General features: G+C 51.5%; 1 protein-coding gene and 1 long non-coding RNA gene across 3 annotated transcripts in view; one reads left to right on the forward strand and one right to left on the reverse strand.

Annotated features, from left to right (window-relative positions):
- Positions 1-15618, reverse strand: part of RNF220 (ring finger protein 220) — a 261358-nt gene that overhangs the window by 29815 nt on the left and 215925 nt on the right. For both annotated transcript variants that reach the window (XM_068964021.1, XM_068964020.1), the window contains exon 2: positions 6810-6942. In XM_068964021.1, the coding sequence (XP_068820122.1) occupies positions 6810-6942 (133 nt within the window). The remainder of the gene's footprint in view (positions 1-6809; positions 6943-15618) is intronic.
- On the forward strand, positions 532-15116 carry LOC138072815 (uncharacterized). Its single transcript, XR_011144410.1, has 4 exons — positions 532-630; positions 10073-10152; positions 11034-11145; positions 14960-15116. It is a non-coding gene; the product is annotated as an uncharacterized lncRNA (long non-coding RNA).

Consider the following 15618-nt stretch of genomic DNA (forward strand, 5'->3'; position numbering starts at 1 on the left):
CAGGATGGAGGGCTGAGCTCTGAGTTCTTTTACTCTCTCCACTTTGGGGAGGGCTCTGCTGACTCAGCTTTTGTTTACTCTGCCGGTGAACAGAAATGAAGACATTCAGGGCCAGGATGTCCAGCTTCTCCCTTGGCCAGTCCTCTGGATCTTTTCCTGCAATCCTCTCCACCTTCCCTCCAGTTGGACTGGTCAGACTCCTTCCCTCTCCCTGAGCAAGCACCCCCCTCCCCCCGCCCTCCCTACCTTCCCTCCAACAACCTGATCACCTCCAAGTGTGCTTGCTTCCCCCAGAGAGAGGAGTCTGGTGAGGGGCCCACCTTGGAGAGGAGAGCTCCGAGCCCCCAGCGGCTGTCAGCCAGGCTCCCGCCCAGCCCATCCTCTCGGCTCTGCCTTCGTCCCTCCCAGTTTCCACAGCCCGCCCCCAACGATTTCCTCCCTTCTCAGTCACTCGCTGCCTAGTGATCCATGGGTTTTAAATTATAACTGGGACCCAGGAAATGCGTTCCTAAGTACAATATTCATGGGCTGGGCTGACACTTTTAATTAAGGTGATTTACACTGAATTATCCTTGGAAATAAAGAAATGGTGTGCTGCCCGGGAATAAACCATCATCACCAGCCGCCTTTGTAAGTTACACTTCGTTTTAATCTATTTGGGGAATTGTTTATCTAGTTCATTACCCAACCAAACACCGAGGCCGGCCTTAAATAAGGCTTAAGTGGGGGTGGGGGCACTGCCATCTCCACACCCCGCCTCTCCTCTAGAGTCACCCAGCCTCCCTCTGGCTCCTTCCAGCCCCTTTAAAACACTGACTAAACCAGATCTGAGTGGCTGAGGAAGCCACCAGAAAAAGGTCTCCGAGCTCAGGGCCCTCCAAGCCAAGTCTCAGTTTCAGCTCTGTGTGATCTCTGAAAGAGTCTAAGGTTTTTTCCTATTTCTGGGTAGAAACTCCTGTCTGAGGGCCACAGAGAAGTTTGGGGGCCACTGTCCAACCTGCCCATCAATCTCCAGCTCCCATCTATGTTCCTGCCTGTCTGTCTGTCTGTCCACGTCCACTCCCCACACTATCACCATCCCAGAGAAAGCTCAGGGCACCCAGAGCTCTGTCTACAGTCTCCTCCTTCCCTCCAATACCTGCTTTGCTACCATCTACACCATTCCTGTGAGTCAAGTCAGAAAGCGAAGTCAGTAAGTGCCCCACAAGTAATCAGCTGAGTTCTCTTGCTTAGTCCCCCACCAGTCTCTCACCATGCCCTCTCTTCTCTGTTCCCACTGCCATTGTCCTAGGTGAGCCTCACAATCTGTCCCCTGGACCCTGCCTAACTTCCTCACTTGCTTCCTTGCTTCTACCCCCAAATTCTGCTCCATGCCACCTCCAGAGCGATTCTCCTACAGCTCAGCTCTCTGATTAAGCTTCTCCAGCTCACAGATGATCTAATTCCCCCACCCTAAGGTGACCCTCCAGCACTGAAGGCTCTCCACTATCTGTCCCCAATCTAACTTTGCTGTTCTTGGTCCAGCTAGCTGAATCCTGGGGTCAGCTGGAATGCCTGTGCAGGACTGAGAGGGGTAAAGAGAGAGGATGAGGTGAGGGAGTGTGTGGGGGCACGGCCTCTGATCTCGAATGTACAAGTGTTTTGAGAAGTGTGAGTGCTTTGCCAGCAGAAGTTCTGACTCCTCTTCCTGGGTCTATCTGCCTGTGTGCCTGTGGGGATGAGCATCCGTGGGAAGTAGTTCTTTGAGGGGGTAGATGTGAGCACGTGTAGATCTGTTGGAATGGGGGAGGGTGTGTGCCTGTATGTTGTCTACATACATTTGTGTTGGTGTCTGTGAAAACCAGCCAGCCCTAGTTGGGGACACTCAGTCATGTCCCTGTGACCCTGTGGACTATACAGTCCATGGAATTCTCCAGGCCAGAATACTGGACTGCATAGCCGTTCCCTTCTCCAGTGGATCTTCCCAACCCAGGGATCGAACCCAGGTCTCCAACATTGCAGGCGGACTCTACCAGCAGAGCCACCAGGGAAGCCCAACCAGTGTGAGCCCTTAGGTGTGTCTAAAACAGCAGCGTGCTTTGTGGGGGGCATGTTCTGTCCTGTTGGGTAGAAGTGGGTAGAGAGCGCAAACTAGGCCCACCCAGAGGAGCGTCTCTGGGACTGACCCTGTGGGAGGGCGATGGAAGGACGGGCACCCTGGCAGCAGCATCCACAGACTCGGGAGCTGGCCAGGCTGAGGGAAGGGGGTGGGGGCAAAGGAGGCAGAGGAGGGCGAGAGGGGGAGGGGACAGTTGGAGAGGAGAGGAGAGGAAAGAAAGGACGGGAGCCGAGAAGGGGACAGAGGGGCGGACTAGAGAGCTGGGGAGGCCACAGTGGCTGGGGATGCCCTCACCTGGGTTCTGCCCAGAACAGGCTCTGCCCTCCCGCAGGACTCGGTTTCCCCGTCTGTGAAATAACCTGGTCAAAGGCCCCTGTCAGGTCGGAACTGAGGTGGGGAAGAGGAGGGAGGGGGTCTCCGAGCCCTCGCAACCTCCTCTCCTCCCCTCCGGTCTCCCGGAAAGCGGGCAGGGGCGGGGCAAGGGCAGCCAAGGCTGGGGGCCCTCCCCGCCCACCCGGGCGCCACGGCCCTCAGCCCGGAGGGAGCTGACACGCTCCTTGGGAATTTATCACGCACCCAATTACAATGTTAATTGGCAAGTTCCTGAAATCAATTAATTCGCAAATTTTTTCCAATTAAAAATCCAGATAAATCACGAGGGCGGCGGCGGGGAGGTCCAGCCTGCAGTCCGGTGGGCGCAGCGGCCGCAGGGAGGCGGGGGCGTATAGGCGAGGGGAGGGGGCGGCGGGCGCGGCTGCCCTTGAACGCCTTTGCCGGCCGGTCGGACTGTCAGCGCGCCGGGCGCGGCGGGGCCGAGACAGATAAAACCATCGACCCGTCGCCGCCAGCGCTTCGGCTTTATCGATCCGACGGGAATTTCACTTGCTGTGCAGATCCCGCTGTCCGGCTGTCAGACACCGGGTTGAGGAGGGGGGGAAACGTACCAGGGGTTAGGGGGTGCTGGGCTGGGCCTGGACACGAGGGGCACAGAAGTAAGGGACGCGTGAGTTAAGGGTGAGGGGTGGGGCACTCGTGAAGGCTGGGGGGCGGGGAGCGGAGAAATGGACCGGGGCCAAAAGGTTTGAAAGTAGGGGACCCTCTGAGAGGCTGTGGGGCAGGAGGGATTGCCGGAGGGTCACGGGTGGGGGTGGAACACTTCTGTGGACACAAGTGGATGCCCTGGGCAGTGCGTGGATGGGGCCACAGGGGCTAGGCTGTGGTGTGGCCAGCAGTGAGGAGGCAGAAAAGAGAGCTCGGGCCCCCACTCTCCAGACCCTTGCGCGGGGGGGCGGGGGGGGGGGGGGTGTCCCTCCATCTTTGCCTCTGTTCTCAGTTTCTGTTGAGAAGTCCTCCACCCAGAAGCACTCCTGCATAGCCAAGGTATGGAACTCAGCTGTAGAAGGATGTTGCTTCCCCTCTCTGTTCTAGGCTAGTCCTGGGTGTGTGTTGCTGAGGGAAAGGGGAGTGGTTAAAAGTATGGGCTTAGTTTTGACCCTTTATCTTTGCCACTTTACAGGCTGTGCAACCTTAGAGAAGTCACTTAACCTCTCTGTATCTGTTTCCTCGTCTGTAAAATGGAGTTAATAATTATTACCTACCCCAGTGGTAGCCCTTCCCAGGAGGTGCAGTAAAGAATCTGCCTGCCAATGCAGGAGACGCAAGAGAGGCAGGTTCGATCCCTGGGTTGGGAAGATCCCCTGGAGTAGGAAATGGCAATCTGCTCCAGTATTCCTGCCTGGGAAAACTCCATGGACAGAGGAGCCTGGTGGGCTACAGTCCATGGGGTCGCAAAAAATCGGACAGGACTGAAGGAACTTAGCGCGGGCGCACGCACACACACACATACCAGTGGTTGTTGTGAAGATTGAATAAATTAGTACAAAGTTCTTGGCACACAGCATTCAACAAGACTATTATTATCATCATTAGTACAGTCTTCTGTGGTAGTTTTCAGTATTTCCACAAGTTCTTTGGTACTCTTCCCTTCAAGGCTTCCCTGGTAGCTCAGCTGGTAAAGAATCTGCTAGCAACGAGGCAGACCTGGGTTCAATCCCTGGGTTGGGAAGATCCCCTGGAGAAGGGAATGCTACCCACTCCAGTATTCTGGCCTGGAGAATCCCATGGACTGTATAGTCTGTGGGGTCTCAAAGAGTCTGACACGACTGAGCAACTTTCACTTTACTTCCCTCCAAGAGGTAGAGCTTACAGTGTTTAATTCCCCTCTGTGGAGTGTGGGCTGGACTTGCTGACCTGCTTCTAGTGAGTAGAATAAAATATGTTAGAAGCCATAGTGTATGACTTCCCAGACTAGATCATAAAATGCACTGTGGCTTCCTCTCTAGCCTCTCTCTTGGATCACTTCCTCTGTGGGAAGTCAACCGCCATGTCTCAGGGAAACTGTAGCAACCCTATGGAGAGACCTGCACGTTGAGGCCTCCTGCCAACAGCTGTGCGAGTGAACCATCCTGGAGAGGGGTCCTGCAGCCCCAGTGGAACCTTCAGACGACTGCAGCCTTGGCTGACATCCTGGCTGCAGTCTCATGAGAGCCTGAGCCAAAAGCCACAACCCCTCACAACTATCCAACTAAGCAGTGTCTGAATTGATGACCCCCAGAAACTGTGAAATTTTAAGCGTTTGCTGTTTTTAAGCCATGACGTTTGGGGAGAATTTGTAACACAGCAATAGATAAGTAGTGTTTTGGCCTTCAGTTCAGCCCAAGCCTCACCTCCCTCAGGAGGCCTTCTCTGCTCTGTGCTGGGTTCAGTACCTTCTGAACCCACAGCTCCTGTCTGTCCCATAGAGCGGTCTCCGTCCCTCAAGGTTGCTAATGCCTGGCTCTCCTTACTCCTATCATGAGCTCCTGAGGGTGGGACCATTTTTTTCTTTCTTTTAAATTGAAGTATAGTTGATTTGCAACATTGTGCCAATACACACTGTACACCATATAGTCTGCTGGGCAGCACAGTGAATCAGTTATATATACACACACACATTCTTTTTTAATATTCTTTTCCATTATGATTTACTCCAGGAGATTGAATATAGTTCCCTGTGCTATACAGCAGGACCTTGTTGTTTATCCATTCTAAATGTAATAGTTTGCATCTACCAACCCCAAATTCCAGGTCTGTCTCTTTCCCTCCCTCCTTCTTGGCAATCACAAGCCTGTTCTCTCTGTGAGTCTGTTTCTGTTTTGTGGATAAGTTCATTCATTCCATATTTTAGATTCCACATATAAGGGGCATCATATGGTATTTGTCTTTCTAACTTCACTTGGTATGATATCTCTGGTTGCCTCTGTATTGCTGCAAATGGCATTATTTTGTTCCTTTTTATGACTCAGCAGCATTCCACTGTGTATATGCACTGCCTCTTCTTTATCCATCTCTCGCTGGACGTTTAGGTTGCTTCCGTGGTTTGCCTATTGTGAATAGTGGTGCCATGAACCTCGGGGTGCATGTACCTTTTTGAATTATAGTTTTGTCTGGGTATATGCCCAAGAGTGGCATTGCTGGATCATACGGTAATCCTATTTTTAGTTTTCTGAGGAATTTCCATACCGTCCTCCATAGTGGCTACACCAACTTACATGGGACGATTTCTGGTTCACCTCTGGGCCCCTGCACCCTGCATGGGGGGTTAGGTGAGAAGGTAGAGGAAGGAGGATCAGTCAAGTCTGCTGACTTGAACTGATCCAGGTTTGTGGACTGGGAATCGTGGGGCAGGCTATTCCCAGTGGCTGACTGTATTTCCCAGAGTGGTTAGAGCCCACATGCTCTTCTGTAAGAGGAGCTTGCCCCTTCTCCATCTAAAGGTGGGGTACATGTCCCCGTCCCTAAAATCTGGGTAGGTTAATACTGCCAAGAGAGTATAGCAGAAGTGATATTAAGTGATTTCTGAGGTTAGGTTAATAAAAGGTGATCCAGCTTCAATCTCACTGGCTGGAACATTTTGCGTTCATGCTTCCAGCTGCCACACTGTGAGCTATCATGCTCACAGGCCACACGGAGCAGCCATATGTAGGTGCTTTGGTTACAGCCCCAGCTGAGGTCCCTGCTGACAGCCAACATCAACCACCAGACGTGTGAATGAAGGAGCCAGGTGATCTCAGCTCCCAGCCACCAAGCCTTCCCAGCTGGGGCCCCAGACAGGGTGAAGCAGACACAAGCCACCCGCTCTGTGTTGTCTGAATTCCTGACCCCCACAGACCATAAGCATCATGAAATGGTTGCTTTAAACCCTTAAGCTTTGGGGTAATTTGTTTCTCTGCTCCCTTTGACAACCTTGGCTCTTCTGGGAGGAGGCTCCACCCGGTCCTTCAGGCAGGGACAAGGAGGATGGGTTGGAGCAAGGGAGACATGCCTGAGCACGGTCTCAAGGTTGTCACCTTTCACACCTTGAGAGTCATAGGGAAGGTGGATGGCAACCCCAGGCTGCACTTCTTGGGGAGCTGCCAGTCCCAGTCCCTGCTTCCATCACCCTGCTCTGAGGCTCCTCCCCTTTCCAGGTCCTCTTGTGCCTTTTTGAGACTTAAGGCTCACTCTCCTCACATCTCCAGAAACAGAGCAAGAAGAGAAAGGCAGCACCATTCAGCCGGAGGAGCCGAGAACTGAAAGCCAGGTGGAGAATGGCAGCAGGGTCTTGCTGCCTGTGAGAGGCTGGGACCTGGTAGCCAGAACCCTGAGTGGAGGCCTCTGGCAGGTGGCTTACCTGGCGGGCAGCTGGGCCAGCTGCTCTAGTTCTTGCTCCATATGCTCCTGTAGCTCGCTGGGCCTCAGCAGGACCTGACAGATGGGGCAAATAGGGGCCTGGCTGTCAAACAGTGCTGCTGCCTTTTTCTTACCTGGTGAGAGAAGGAGAGACAGACATATAAGCTGGGCTATACGTGGAGAGAAACGCCACATCCCAATCCTCCACCCCAAGCCTCTGCTGCCTCCTAGGGCTTCTTGGCCTGGAGGAAGGGTGAGCCTGAGGGTCTCAGAACCCATGAACATTATTCCGCTTTGCGGCTCCAGAGGCTGTGACCATGCACAGCACCTCCTCAGCCAGCTGCCCCTCCCGGAAATCTATCAGGACACAATCAATGCTCTGTGCAATCAAACCTTGATCACTTCATTTCACACGTTAGTGAAGCAGGTCTTGGTTTAATCACAGTGTCACCCGGAATATCCAGGGCCCCCCCGTCACTCCTTTCCTCGCTGCTTTCACACTTTCCAAAGCAGAAGGAAGAAAAGAGGGAGAAAAGGGATCGTTCCTGCAGTCATTCAACAAACATTGTCTGATGTCTGTGCTGAACCAGGCCTAGTGCACAGCAGTGGGGACACAGATCTAGTCCCTGCCCTGAGGTACTCACAGTTGGGTGGGAAAGACCGAAAAGGACCAGGGTAGCATTCTCTCCCAGCCCCTCTCTTTTCCCCATGCTCCTTTCCATGGCCTCTCCTCTCCTCTCTCTGCCTATGGGACCATCTTGTGTATTCTTACTGGCGCTCACTCCCACCTGTGCCCTGCTGACATCCATTTCTCTGCCCCAGATCCCTCCCATGTTCTCCAGACCCCTATAGCCAAATACTTAATGGACACCAATGCCTGAATGTCCTACAAGAACCTCAAACTCAACCATCTAGAATCGAATACTTAGACTTCATTGGTGGTCCAGTGGTTAAGAATCCACCTGCCAAGGCAGGGGACACAGGTTTGATCCCTGGTCTGGAAAGATCCCATATGCTGGTGAGCAACCAAGCCTGTGCACCACAACTACTGAGCCCATGTGCCCTAGAGCCCAGCTCAGCAACAAGAGAAGCCACCGCGATGAGAAGCCTGTGCACAGCTAGAGAGCAGCCTCTGCTCGCCACAAGAGAAAGTCCATGTGCGACAGCAAAGACCCAGTGCGCTTCTCAGTGAAAGACGCCTGCATTCACTTGGTCACTCAAGCCAGCAACCTTCACTTTGCCCTCGGCCCCTTCCTTGCTTTACTCCCTCTCCCACATTCATTTAACCACCAAGTCCTGTCCATTCTGCTTCAGTATTCCTGGAATCTACATTCTCCCAGTTCAGGTCTCACTCCTCACTTGGCTAACCTCACTGGCTGCTGTGAGTCTAGCAGATTCTGAGCTTTCCCCTCCAAAATGCCCTTCAAATTGTGTGCCCTCAATACACAGGCACACGTGGATCTAGCACTGGCTATACTGACTTGGGGGCCCCCTGGGAGCCTAGACTCTGTCCCTGATGGTAACCAGAGCTCACTGTGCTAGGAAGGGGCCTGAAGTTTGCCTAGTGCTCTTCATGGGATTCCTAAACTCCCACCCTTGCCACTTTGCCCAGCCAATGCTCCCCTAGCCTTTGCTTATAGGCACAGGGTTGAGGAGCTCTATTCATCTAGAAACATCCCTATCCATGTAAACTCTGATTGTAGGAAGGAATGCTTCTTTAGCTTAAGGTCAGATCTTTCTCCCTGCCTCTTCTTTCCTCTGATGCTTGGAGAGAGTCAAAATCAGCTTTTAGAGAGATAAAGTCCACACCAGTGATGACTAAGATAGTTGACTGGGTAGGGTTGCCAGATTAAATACAAAATGCCCAGCTGAATTTCACATAAACAATATTATTTTTAGTGTAAGTTTTCCATGGCCAAAGGGGGAAACTTATACTAAAAATAATATTAATTGTTTATGTGAAATTCAACTGGGCATTTTGTAGCTTCCCTGATAGCTCATTGGTAAAGAATCCACCTGCAATGCAGGAGACCCTGGTTCGATTCCTGGGTTGGGATGCTGGAAAAGGGATAGGCTACCCACTCCAGTATTCTTGGGCTTCCCTTGTGGTTTAGCTGGTAAAGAATCCACCTGCAATGCAGGAGGCCTGGGTTTGATGCCTGGGTTAGGAAGATCCCTCTGGAGAAGGGAAAGGCTACCTGGTGCAGTATTCTGGCCTGGAGAATTCCAGGGACTGAATAGTCCAGGGGGTCACAAAGAGTCGGACACGATTGAGTGACTTTCACTTTAGTATGTCTCAACTATTGCACAGGACATACTTATGTTAAAAGTTATTCATTGTTTTTCTAGAATTCAAATTTACCTGAATGTCTTATATTTTTATTTGCTAGGTCTAGCAACCCTATGTCTGAGGGAGCTCCCCATTTAGGCTGAACACAAGAACCTATCTCCTTTTGACACAAGAGTATAGCTCTCCTGGATGCCCAGACTAGATCAACTGAGAGCTCAGAGGAGGGAGTGATTCATCCCAGATGTGTGTTTTGAGAAGTGGAAAAAGAGAAGGCTTAACCAAAGAAACAAAATTTAAGATGCGCCTAAGAAGAATTCCAGGCAGAGAATGGGGGCAAAGTGATGAATGAATGGATGATTGAGTTGTGAGCTTCTTGTGGGCTGGACTATTTCTTAGTCATCTTTTAGTTTATAGACAGTTGAAAAAAGACCTGGCATAGATTAGATTCCCAGTGATGAAACAAAATAGCGGAGAAGACGAAGGGAAGGAAGAGAGGTAGAAATGAAGAGCTGATTGTCCCAGAAGCCAGATGACCTTTGCAGAACTGGGATGTCTGCTCTGGAGGCTTTGTGTGTGGCAGGGTCAGGTAGGGGTGGCTCTAGTCAGTGTGGCTAGGTCTCTGAGGAGGGGAAGGGGTCTACTGATCATATGCCCTGGGAGCTGTGCCCCAGATATTCAGGGGACAGCTGAAAGGCAGCTCTGAGTAAAAAAGGCAGATGTGGCCCTGGTCTAGGAGTAGGGAGGTGAGGATTCTAGACTCATTCTATAATAATCTTCATTCAGCCAGAGAATCTCAGAGGTGAGTGAGACCCTAGAAATTCTTCAAGCCATTATCTTTATTTTACAGATGGGGAAACTGAGGCTCAGAACTGGGCAGGGACCCCTCTACTTGGCTCATGATCTCATTGCTTCATTTACTTATTCATTCATCAAATATTTATCAAACAATTATTCTATGTCATGTATTATTCTAGGAGAAATGGGCTCAGAGATAAAGAAAACACAGTCTTGGCCTCAAGAAGATCACAAACCAGCGAGAAAACTGGAAAAGAAGGTCAGTGACTGCAGTCCGTGCAGCCTTAGTCAGGGCTGAGGGAGGCAGGAATGGGTGCTTGTGGTGGTGGGGGGGGGGGCAGGAAGGGGCCAGAGGAGGGTGGTAATGCTTGCTGGCAGGCATGGAGGGTGACTAAGGGACAACTGACAAGGCTGTTGAAATCGAGCATTGAGGTAGGGGCTGGGACAGAAGGGGGAAATGGTGAGAGACGAGAATAGAGAAAGGTTAGGACCTAGGACATGAGGTCAGAGCTGAGGTGGAAATATCAGGGTTTCAGCCCCCTCCGCCTGGGGTACCATGTATGGTTCTTAGGGCTGCCAGAGCCCCAGTTCCTCCCTCTGCACCTGGAAGCAGGCGTTAGCATTCCCATATATCTGTGCTCAGTTCATCTGCTTTCCTGCCACAGGGATCTTCTACTTTTCCCAGCTTGGCCTCAGTTCCTCTTCCTGGCTCCCAACTTCAGGAAGATCAGTCACAGGGATCAGCCTGGGTACCCCGCAGCCTCCGGCCTGCATCCCATCCCCATGTTCTCAGGGGGTGCCAGCATGGCCGTGGGCACCCTGCTTCCCCTCTGCCGCTGTGTTCCCTATAATTTTATATTGAGACCTGTGGTCATGACGTGGGTTTTACTGCACTAACGACATGGCCTGCCCAGGTTTAATGACAAAATCCATACTCTGGCCCTGGGCCTGCTCCTCGTTTGCATAATTCCCAGAATACAGCTCCCTGAAGCTTTTGACCTGGGCCATTACAGTGGCCATAAAACGGGCCATAAAACCGCTGGGGATGGCCCAGAGGAGGAGGCTGTGGGCCTTTGGGGGTGGGAAGGCACTGTTCAACCCCCTACTCTTCCGAGGCATCCTCGGGCTCTCCTTCCACAGTTTCCAGAATCTGGGAAGTCCATCTCAGACTGGAGAGGCCTCCAGAAATCCTTAGTCCAGCTGCCCATCTGATGCAGGAATGCCTTCTCCAACACCGCTGCCAGCATCGCAGGTAGGCAAACCAGCCCAGCAGGGGCAGGCTGTCAGAAAGCATCTTCTCCTTGAGCATTCTTCACTCCAGCCGGTGGCCCCCTACCCCTGAGCCCACCAAAGCTCTCCGCCACAGGTGGGTCCAGGTCAGACGTGCTAGGTTGAATCCTATTCCCTCTTCAGGAAGCCTAGTTCCCCAGGGAGGTCAGGAGCCAGGCTGAGCAGCATCGTGGGGAGACGTGGGCAGCATGAGGGGCTGGGGACAGGGACTGGGACGGGCTGTCAGTGCTAAAGATGATGAATGGGGGAGGTGAGGCGGGAGGCCGGGTGTTATCGGCAGTGGATGGCGGTGCGGGCGCTCGCCGCTTCTGCTAATCCCCGGGCGCTGCCTCAGCCCTTGCACTGATAACGAGGAAATGGGACTGACAACAATTTTTAGCTGAGAGATTCTTCACCAAAATGCCAGGCGGCCGGAGGTCTGACAGCGCCTGATTGAGTGTGTGAGTGTGTCGAGGGGGAGGCGCGCGGCCCCCTCCCCTCCCATGCAAAGATGGATCGCTCATTCCGCCTCCCGTCCACATTCATTACCGCACCTACCTCCCGCCACCCCACCGCCGCCGCCGCTGCCACTGCCACTGTGCCTACCACCTCCACTTCTCCGCCTGCCACAGGTATCCCCCCAGCAAGAGGAGAAACGGCGGCAGAGGGGCCTGGCCCTACCCACAGTCTAACACAGGGCACCGCAGGCTCAGGAAGCAGAATGTCAGGGCTAAGACAGGCCCTGCCTGGAGGCTCCCTAGGGGTGGGACCTCCAGAGGGTCCCTTCCCCTTTCTGGGGTAGCTCCCCACCAGAAAACAGCCAGGCTCCACCAGAAAGTGACTGCCTGTGGTTGTGAGTGGGGACAGGCCTGCTGAGGAGCAGCCTGCGAGACAAGTAGCTTTTCCCTGGCCTGGGCCAGGCCGCAGCCAGTCCAGGCCTCAAGCCTTGGATCAAGGCCTCAGGTACCTGGGGTCCCAGATCAGCCCTCTGCTGCCCCCCTCTGTTGGGAACTGCTGGCCACTGGGAGCAGGCAGCTCAGGGGCTGGGCTGCTACTTCTCTGCCATCCTTCCCATCATCCATGGTGAGGCCTGGTGCAGAACTGGGCCCTGGAGGATGAGGGTCCCATTCAAAGAGAAAGCCCACTCTTCCTCGATCACTAACCCACGTCCCGCCCTGCAACTCCCCACCCTGCGATTGCCTCTCCAGCTTGGCCCGTTTGGTTTCATCCCAGTTCTGTTGCCTGTGGGTTCCATTCTTTCCTCTCTGCTTGTTTAAAGAGCAAACCCCAACCTCATCATCTTTTCTCCACAGAACACAAAAGGCAGAGTTTGACTGCCCGGTGTCTGATTTAAGAATGGGGAGGGTTAAAATGAGGGGGAGGCTAACTCTAATGATATATGGCAATAGAGGCTGGAACTTTCAGGAGTACCTACGTGGGGTTTCCCTGGTAGTCCAGTAGTTAGGAATCTGCCTTCCAGTGCAGGGGACGTGGGTTTGATCCCTGGTGGGGGAACGAAGATCCCACATACCTTGGGGCAATGAAGCCCGCCAGCCACAACTACAGAACCCACACGCTGCCGCGAAGGATCGGTGTATGCCACAACTAAGACGCAACACAGCCAAATAAATAAATAATAAAAAGAGTACGTGTGTGTATACAAGTGTGTTTGTATATACACACATGTGTGACCTGCCCTTCCCCTCTTGCTGTCCCAGTAGAAGAGCTTCCACTTCCCAATGACCAAGAGTCTTTGAGCAGGATTGCCTCTTATTAGCTGTGAGACCTTGGGAAAATCACTTAACACTTCTGAGTTGGAGATTCTTCTTGAAACAAGGATGATAATAACTTACTCAGCACCTTTGTGAGGTTCTAGTTAAATCAGGGCTGTGTGCAAGAGATGAGTCACCATTATCTCTAGTAAGAACCTGGCACAGTGTTGCTGTTTGTGTCTGTATCTACCCCATCCTGACACCAGATTGGCCTTGCTCTGTATTCAGCCTCCTTCCCTGCTATGATCAAGATTGTGTACCACTCAGTAGGCACCTTGGGCCTTTCAGCTTCCATGGAGCTACTTCTTCATAGCCATCCATACCCACATTCTATTTACTTGTTTGTTTGTCAATATAACCATTCATCCATTTATCCTTTATCTGCCCCCTAATAATAATAACTGTTTATGGAAGGTTACTGTATGTTAGGCTACAGGTTAATGCTGCATCTATTTTATTTCATTTAATCTTTACAACAGTCTTGTGAGGTAGGTATAATTTATTTGTATTATATAGATGAGGAAAATGGAGCTCAGAACAATGAAATGACACAGCTGGAAGGTTCAGAGCAAAGATTTAAATCTAGGTCTGTCTGACTTCAAAGCCAGTGCTCTTAACCACTGCACAATACCTGGCTACCTACCTACCTAGCCTATCACCTAGGTTATGATTCAATAATCATTGACAAATGTCAACGAGTACCAAGATGGGTCTGCTACAGTATGAATGCCATGCAATAATGAACACATACTCTCTGCCCTCAGGGAGGTTAGTCACTAATTGTGGATAGAGACATTCAACAAATATCCCCAGCATGGTCTTAGAACAAGGGAAGGACATAGAACTATGGGAGTAGACTATCTTGCCTGGGAGGTAAAAGAAGTGATTTTTAAGCAAAGCCTTGAAGGATGAGTGGGAACCAGTTCAAGCAATGATAGTGGAGGAGTAGTGAGCCATAGTACGTAGAAAACAGTATGTTTGAAGGTACAGAAATAAAGCCTCAGTGAAGAACTGAAAAGGGTTCAATGTGGCTGGAGCAGCGAGGGGCAGAGTACTGAGAGCTGATGATAGGCCAGATCCCAGAGGACTTTCCACTATATTAAGGATTTTGGCTAATTATTAATTTTTAACATACAGGGAGAAGTCATTGAAGAATTTTAAGTAGGGGAGTGACATCTCAGACTTTCATCCTAAAAAGATCATTCTAACTGCAAATCAGAGAAAGATCTAAGGGGATAAGAGCAAGTGCAGGAAGATCATCTAGGGGGTTATCTCCCTAACTGAGGTGAGACATGATGGTGACCTGCTCTAGCTAGATGATACGGACGATGATGAGATGAACAGAAGCAGGTGGACTGGACATGGGGGTTCAAGGACAGACAGGAATCAAGGATGGCTCCAAGCTGTCTCCCTTGAACAGCTGCTAGGTGGTAGACCATTTACTGACTTGTGGAATAGGAGGAAGGGCAGTAGGCTTGAGAAGGAAGAAAATGATGAGCTCTGTTTTGGATGAACTTAGTTTGAGGAACGGTTAAGACATACTCCGTGAAAATGCTGAGTAGGCACTATATGTGAGCCAGAGCTAGAAGGATAGAACTGGAAATGCTGACATGTAGATAAGGACCGAAATTCACCAGCACTGCATCCTCTGTGCCTTGAATAATGTCTTGCACATGGTAAATACTCAACAAAAGTTTTAAGAGTAGGGGAGATCACCTAGGGCGAGAGGGCACAGTAAGAAGAGGCTGAGGAATTCCAACAGGTAGAAGAAGTTTTAGTCACTGAAGACTAAAAACAGCCAAGAGGAGGATGAAAACAAGGTGATGTCATCAAACGCAAGAAGGGAAGGGTGAGTGGGGAGCATGGTCCATAGGGTTGCGTGCTGCTGAGAGGTTAAGAACATAAGGCATGCAAAGTGTCTCTTCCACCCATCGAGTCCACAGTACAACCATCTACCCCACCTCATCCAGCCAAGCCACCACTCTCCCCTCTCACTCGTCTGCTTCCTCCTTCTCTTCTCTCCAGAAAACCGTGATTGGTGCCTCTGTGAGCGTGGGAGAGGAAGAGTTAACCTGCTGACAGACGGCATTTTTTACCTTCAGTCAATATGAACAAGGCCCCAAGACTATGATTCCAAACATCTGGATTTCATCAATATGTGATCTGTCATCGTATATTGGCATTCCCCAGTCCCCGCGCCAGAGCAATGCGGCTGGTTTTATTAATACGTCAAATACATTATCCGTGTAATACACTTGTCTGGCTGGGGCCTCCCGCTGGGGCGGGGCAGCGGATTTGAATGTATGATGAATCAGTTTGCATTACATGTTCGTAAGTCATCATTTGTCAGGATTAATAGGCATCCCTGGTCGAGGGGGTGGGGGTGGGGCGGGCAGAGGAGAGATGTGTGTTTAGCTATGGCCCATCCTTATCTGCCAGTGCCCAGGGATGCCCTGAAAACAGCTCTGCACTCTCCTGCCCAGACCCCAGGGCAGTGGCTGGTGGTCTGGTGATATTTTTTAGCAGTTCCAGAGTCACTTGGAAGCAAAGAGGCCTATTTGTCTCTGCTTTGGGCTTGCCATGCAACCAAAAAGGGTATGGCAGGGACCGTTTGCACAGACTGGCTAACTCTTGCTCATCCTTTAAGACTCTGAATTCTTTCTTCCAGGGAGCCTTTCCTGACT

Source organism: Capricornis sumatraensis, chromosome 2, assembly GCF_032405125.1.
Source record: "Capricornis sumatraensis isolate serow.1 chromosome 2, serow.2, whole genome shotgun sequence".
Taxonomy (NCBI): domain Eukaryota; kingdom Metazoa; phylum Chordata; class Mammalia; order Artiodactyla; family Bovidae; genus Capricornis; species Capricornis sumatraensis.